This window comes from Pararge aegeria, chromosome 11 (genome assembly GCF_905163445.1).
Source record: "Pararge aegeria chromosome 11, ilParAegt1.1, whole genome shotgun sequence".
NCBI lineage: Eukaryota > Metazoa > Arthropoda > Insecta > Lepidoptera > Nymphalidae > Pararge > Pararge aegeria.
This window is the reverse complement of record NC_053190.1, coordinates 13837433-13845136: the sequence shown is the minus strand read 5'-3', so window position 1 is coordinate 13845136 and position 7704 is coordinate 13837433. Positions and strand designations below refer to the sequence as shown.

The following is a 7704-nucleotide window of genomic DNA, read 5'->3' as shown; positions in this document are numbered from 1 at the left end:
TTTGTCGATTTCTCTGCGTAGTTATATTAATAATAGGTTTATTGAAAAATGATAAGTCCGGTTTGTTGGAGTCGTTATTGAGACACCCGAAGACACCAAAATAAATTTTGGCTTTTTTTGAAGTCATAATTGTTATAAATAGGTAGGTTACTACTTTTATTGAAAAATTAAAAAAAACAAAAAGAGCGATCGTGCGACGTAATACGCAAAAGCAATTGCGCGCGATTAGAACGGCGCAACGCGGCGGCGCGGCCCTTACTGCCGGCCGATTGAGCCGGTTGGCACACTATGCGAATGCTGCGTGAAACTTCCGTGCATACACGGCACCCGCTGCTCACGCATGCATTCAAACCGGTGGCGGCCACTTTGTATAAAGTTAACCTACTATTCTTTTTGTACTATGGTAACATCGTGGCGCCCGAAAAGGTCGGTCCAAGATGGCCGCCGCCACAAAATGGCGAATTACACATTTTTTTTACAACCCCATTAATATTGTTATCAAGTGGTCGGCTTGATTAGCAGACACTATACACTATCAAATTTTAAATCCAAGGTGGCTGCCACAAAGTGGTGAACTTCTTTGTCACAATATGGGTATCAATTACCTGGGTCGGGGATTTCTTAATTTGTAATTGTTTGTTTTTTTTCTCCCTTTCACGCATAATTCTTGTTCCTAGAGGAGAATCGAAATCTTGCACTTTTTAATAAATTAAAAAAAAACAGACTGATAAACATTTAAAAAACCTAAATAATTGCAAGTATTTCGGAAACTATCAATTATTATAAGTTGAAGAGGAACATTGGGATTTTAAAATGCTGGCGAACCGACAAGCAGTAGCGCTGTGTGGTTTCGTCAATAAGCGCAGTGTTGGTAAGCCGGCACAAGGTGGACGGACGACACAAAACGATTCTCAGGCAGGAAGTCGCTGGGTACAAGTGGCATAAAACAGAAGGGTATGGAAATCCGTACAAAAGACGTGTGTCCAATAATTGACTTCCTCTAGTTAAGATTCATATGTATAAATTTATGCCACTGTATCACTGTTTCGAATCTGGAACCTCTCGTCTTAACACAGCTTTTAAATAAGCGCCAAATACTTAGAGAGACAACGTCGCATGTATTATTTTCATTTTATATTTTATCCACAATCGAACCAGAAATGTCTTGCTTGTATTACACCGCTGCATTATTTAGGTTAAAGTTATATATTTATATAATTTATTTTTAATAATTAGACCCATCATATTCATCCATAGAATTTCAGTGGACCATTAATTCAGTGTAGATACTTGAACTTTTAAATACATACTGGCTACAATTTTCAATAATTGAAGTCAGTTAAAAAGGTAAATTGATCCGGCAATAATTTTCAAAAGCAGGTAAATTTAATATTATGTCTTTAACAGGTAAGAGATTTGTAAACGAATTCCGTCATTAACACCTGGGAAAGTTTCAAATTGCAAAAATGTGCTTGAAAATAACCTTATTCCTACATACCTACTTTGTTATCCAAAAATAGCGCCGAGAATTCCAATACGTATTACGTCATATCCGTTGTCAATATTAAGTGTTGCCATGTTCACAACTTGTATTGATTAGAAGTTTTTATGAGCTATCATTAAATTATAAATAATCATTGCTCGGGCAATCTTCAAGTAACGACAGATTTTTTTGTAAATTTAAAAACATATAATTATCCCTTTTATCAAGGATTTCAATGAAAAAAATAATTTCCACAACTGTTAACATTTAAAAAAAGTAAAGAAACCATGAACGTTCTTTGTAAATGGTCGATTTTCCTGTTTGCTGTTCTCCATTCGTCGCGAGTGTGTTAATTTTGTTAGAACCTGCGCTCTGTTCTAATTCTTATTATTTCTTAATATTAGTTAATATTATTTTTTACTAAAGTCTTTGAAGTTTTGCCTTAATTGTTATATATTTCATTATTATTGCATAAAACGACTAATGTGGTACTTTTACGTTTAGACGGGAGCCATCTTGCAATCTCTAATCAAAGGTCCTTGGCTCACAGTTTCGTTGTCTAGTTGAAAGTCGGTTTATTCAATCATAAAATAATCAAATGGCGTTAAAACGAATTAATAGGGTACGTATTCGAGGATTAAATCGTTTATTTTAAAGATTGATACGTTAAAAGTGGTGTGCTGTAAAACGGTAACAGACTTCGTAGTGAATGTTTCGTCATTGTGAATACCTATTATCGAAATTTATTCTGGATATTTCTGTGTGTGCAATGATATCTCTGCAGTTTTCTTCTGCATTTATTGTGGAATCACATTTTTGCCCGTGTAATAGTGTATAACTGGCTGGTAAAGGCGAGAATTTTATGCACACGGCGTACATAAAATGTCGGAAATATGTGCCAATTTTAAGGATTTCTTGTCATATAGTTGTGACGGGGAAAGACTTTTAGCTGAGAAAAAAGGTGTCGTTCAATTTAACGTAAAACTATAGTAATTACTCGTTATCGATTCGTTGTCATTGCTTTGTTCATCCCTCTGTTTTGTAGGTGATGATGTGTTTGACACATCTCTTGACTTCATATTGTTTCCTGAATCGCTACGACTTTAAATATATTGCCTACTATTGCAGGAATTACAAGACCTGGGTAGAGATCCCCCAGCACAATGTTCTGCAGGTCCACACGGAGAAGATCGTAAGTACAAGCGTATTGATCCTTTAAATAATTAAGTGTTTTTCGTGCGTTACGTTGTATTTGTGACTCATAGTAATGTACGCCTAAAATGTGAATATTTCAATACAATTATGTTCCCTATAGTTCAAAAATATTGTCTTGACAGTATTTTCATTCTAAATTAACCAGGTTAGGAAAATAATAATTCTTATCTAAATAGTTTAAGTGAATGACTCATCGCTCATTGGCTGTTTTGCTTTGTATTAAAAGTATCCTTTATTTGATTATGTTGTACAGTTGTGTTAAAATGTCAAAATCAGCTGTTTTGATTGAAAGTTGGAGGTACTTGGTCAGAGATTTGAAGTGGAATGTAGCCCTCAATTATGCATAATTTATTTATCTTTTTTACTTTACAGTTTTTCACTGGCAAGCCACAATTATGGGTCCAGTAAGTATTACTTAATTATTTGTTCAGTGATAGTAAAATGCATTGAAGTTTAAATGTGTACATGTTTAGTGAAATATCACAGAAACCAGTATGATCATTCTTGTATTTCAATGAAGCCATATAACCAATGAAGCAAGTTGATTGCACATAAGATCTTATACAGAAATAGACTTGGTACAGAACTTATATAATGTGTCATTATTTGCAGGTGGACAGTCCCTATCAAGGTGGTGTCTTTTTCCTGACTATACATTTCCCTACAGACTATCCATTCAAACCACCAAAAGTTGCATTCACAACGCGTATCTACCATCCCAATATAAACAGTAATGGTTCTATTTGTCTTGATATTTTGCGCGCACAGTGGTCTCCAGCACTAACCATATCCAAAGGTATGTTTTCCATTCATACAGATGGTTCATATGAGATTTTTTTTGAATGTTTATTACATTGTTTAATATTTTTTTCAGTGTTGCTCTCAATCTGCTCACTTCTATGCGATCCAAACCCTGATGATCCCTTGGTGCCAGAAATTGCTAGGATCTATAAAACTGACAGAGAAAAGTACAATGAATTAGCCCGTGAGTGGACAAGGAAGTATGCCATGTGATGAGTCAAGTGTGACGTCAGCAAAACATATACACACACATCGCCACAGCCCGGGCTATACCCTTCTCTCTGTTTCTGTTCCCCCAATCCCTTTTGGTCTAAATCCTTACCATTAAACTAAATTACTGGCATTTGTGTTTAAACCAATTATAAGGTCTTTTAGAATTTGATTATATTGTCTTGTACCTTTTAATGGCAATTATTACAGCTAAGTAAAAAAGCAATCCACATGTGCAAATAACTTCTGTTCATCTTAATGTGTAAGTTACATTTTCTATAAGAAGAAATTGATTTCCGTTTAACCTTGATGTGTCGGTAGATGTCTTATCACGTACACTCATTTAGTTAAACATTAGTTAAATTATACGTTATTTGAATTTCATGTAATTCCTAAAGAATTTGTACTTTAACTAGATCTAAATTGCATTGTGAAACTACAATAGCCATATGTTTAGAAAATGGAGCGTTAAAGGCTTGACACTTGTCCTGTTCAATAAGAATTTTTGTCAATGAATTGTGTATGTATGGCTCACATGTTACGAACATTCTGGTTAATGTAAGTAAATGGGATAACAAATGAGCTTGTTTAAGGAGTCGACGAGTGAGTGTTATTATTTTGTAAACAAACTTTTTTTTTATTAAGTTAGTAAATAAAGTAGCGTGCTGCTGAACAGACTGACAGTGATTACAGTGGTCAGTTTTCTTTCATCCACAATATTTAAAATGTTTGAAAGCGCTCCAATAGTAGGATTCAGTATAAATTACAGTGTATCTCATAAGATGATAAGTTAAAACTAGACTTTTTTCGATACAGCAATCTTTTATTATAATTTTATCTAATATATATTGTGGTTGTAAGGATACCTGCGTTGTGATTTCCGCGAAATAAATCCTATCCGAAACCAATCCTTAGTTCCTTGGTTTTATTATTATCAGTATGGCAATCTGACATCAAGGTGTGAGTGGCATGTGTTACTTTACAGCTATTGAGGAAGCTTTTGTTCACTTGGTTAACACAGGGAGAGATAGTAACCTAAAGCTTTTTTCAATCTGTAATCAATCGACAAGATGTATTTTAGCTTCACTAAATTGTAAGAAACAATAAATTATTGTGTATGTAAATAACATCGTGAGCTTTATTTAGGCTACTTCCTAAAGTCATTTCGTTACTTCCGATAGTTAGCTATCATTTAGTTTGCCTGAAAACCATAATTTGGCTTTTGTTACAGAATTTGCAATACTTCAATGAACGCAATACCATAGGTACATAGTAAATTTATTATTTTAAAACTGCGTCATTCTACGAAGACTAATTTTATCTGTTGAATTAAAAAGGACTTGTAAGTAGGTCGTTCACCTTTATTCAGGTCATGTGTACTGAATTTTCTGTTTTGAGATGTTCATCAACTTAGTTTTCAGAAATGTGATCAGTAAACAAGACTACCTATGTCCAGTAAATTGGTGGCTTTATTTAATTTCTGCTAGTTTTAGCTCCCAATGCCAGGAAGTCAAAGTTAGTCAGAAAGTAGATGCCTCTATTCAGTAACTACAGTTTTTATTCATCATTTAGTTGCGTTCATCTCCAGAATTTACAATGAAAGACTACCTTGTTGGAAAGTTACTGAATAGGCAGCTGTTCTTTAAGCATAGGGTTAAACTAATACTTATTATTAGGTAGGTATTCTCTTTATACTTTAAAAAAAGCAATAAAAAAATACCATACATACCCATACTGAAAAAACAACCAGAAGAACCTCACTCAAGCCCATATAATCAATGAAAGCGAGAGCCACTCTACAACAACTCTCACACATTCACTACAACAAAAACGAGAACAGCACAACAACCCCACTTCCTGATCATTCCAACAACATATGTTGGTCAAACCAAATTAATTGTTGGAAAACTACCCCTACCGAAGGCCCGTTGTTGCAACTAGTTTGTTAATTAAAGTTGGCCCCAAAACGACGACACTGCTCATAATCAGGCTGTTTTACTGCAGAGGTTTGCATTGTTAAGTATTGCAACTCAAATGAGTGTATCAGGTGCTGGTATTATGACGGACTGGACTGCCTCTATAAAATATACTACAACTATTAGTATACTACTTCCGGAGGTAGGGAGGAAATGTAAATTATACATAATTCATCCGGTTACGAACTCGTCCGGTTATAAACTTTTTCGACTGCAATCAATAATCTATTGAATCGCGTCGCAAAGCAATAAATGTCAGGCTTTTTAGTGCTCGAATGCTCGCAGGCGGCCTCTTTCGGAATCTTGCAGGTTTTCGGGGTTTGACAATTTTAATGTGTGGTGAAAGCAAGGTAACGCCGCAATAATATATTTCTTTACTCTGCTCCGTGCCGGGTCGGTACCCAGTCGATTTGGTGGGAATTACACCCTTGTCTAAAATTTTGGTCAAACATTTAATATCACTCATTGTAGTGTAACGCATCACGCTTATTAGGCTAAGTTCTGGCCAGAGGGGACCACACCCACAACCACGTTAGTAAATAAAGAGCGACCACGTTCCTGCTTGTAATGCAGGCAGGCTATCCACAGTTTGCAGCTGTTAAGAATTTATTTTTTACTTGCAAGTAGATAACCTAATCAAAAAAACTAGCACTGCTTCGTTTGGGAATTGGCAAACAGCTAGGGATTGCATGTGGACAATCAATACTTGGCAGTCAACGTTTGAACCTACCACGTGTGCCGGTGAGTTCAAACGCCTTAAGCCGCGTTTAGACAACGTCAGCAGCCGCCGACAATAATTGGCAAGAGCGCTGTGCATTTGTTTACTGCGTGAACGAAACGTTAAATAAGCAACTTTCGTTCACACCGCATCAACAATAGGTACCTACTCCTTGCGCAGACTGACTGCGGAATATTTTAATAATAAGCTGAGCTGAACGTTACAGCAGCGTATGTATGCTTCCTCGGGATCGGTGTACTAGATTGATTCGAAACCGAACTGGATGAGAAAAATAGTCTCCCGGCCGCTCTGTGTACGTAGGTACAACGTTTGCAGTGTGAACGTATGCAAGCTGTCTGACCTGAAGTAGTTACATCAACGGTGCACTATGTTTTGCTAATAGAAGTGTTCTCAATACAACGCTTTAATTGTAGGTATACTTAGTATCCGTTCACATTGAACGGTAAAACCCTTCGCGCAGGCTCAAACCTTATCTAGCCAGCCGCAGAAGCTCGAGCATGCGCGAATCTACTGTGTCAATATTTTACTTTATGCTATGGTAATACTGTCTTATATTTTTAATGGAGCTAGTAAATTTCTCTGGCATTTTTTGTTCCGTCGTAACTGACCTTTAGTATGAGTGAGCATCCACCATTTACTGGCAAGAATAAAAAGGGGTTTTCTCTTCAGAGGTTTAGAATAACTAGGGGGTTTCAGGGGGGCTACATCTGAGTGAGGCTCCTAGGTGTGCTGCTTAACCTAGCCTCCCAAAGATGAATTTGAATACAGCTCTGATAAAACGAAAAAAAGTTATGTTTCTGACTTAACTATTTCTCGTTTTATCAAGCTAAGTCAAAGTGTACGCAATATGGATCTTAGCCGGAGTGTTTACCACAGTTCGCGGTTGTCAGTTCTTTTGGTGATAACAGTTAGGTAGGTACTCAGTTTTGCCAACCGCAACGTCACCACGAGATGGTGTGTTCTTTGAGATTTGTTCGGTATTTCTGAATATGAATAAAGACAGTAATTCGACGCATTTGTTTTGTGGTAAATCCCCCAGACAGCAGCGCTACGATAGTATATGGAGGCTATGTAAGCTCTTTACTATAAGATTTGCATGCTTGCAATCTTGGAGTCGTCTTCGTATATCGAAACATACACACACAATCTAGAATCTAAAATCAAAGTAAAATGGACTCAATGTTCTCGCCTGAAGACTCGCAAATTAATTAAACCCTTTTTTGTGCTGCCAGGAACGATTGCTGTGTAGGTATGAACGAAGTTGTGCTTTCAGACCTTTG

General features: G+C 36.4%; 1 protein-coding gene across 1 annotated transcript; it reads left to right on the top strand.

Moving 5' to 3' along the window:
- Positions 1-1770: 1770 nt before the first annotated feature.
- Positions 1771-4838, top strand: LOC120627338 (ubiquitin-conjugating enzyme E2-17 kDa). Its single transcript, XM_039895320.1, has 5 exons — positions 1771-2105; positions 2612-2675; positions 3071-3102; positions 3311-3494; positions 3573-4838. The coding sequence occupies exons 1-5, from the start codon at positions 2082-2084 to the stop codon at positions 3710-3712; spliced, it is 444 nt and encodes a 147-aa protein (XP_039751254.1). The 5' UTR covers positions 1771-2081; the 3' UTR covers positions 3713-4838.
- Positions 4839-7704: the final 2866 nt, after the last annotated feature.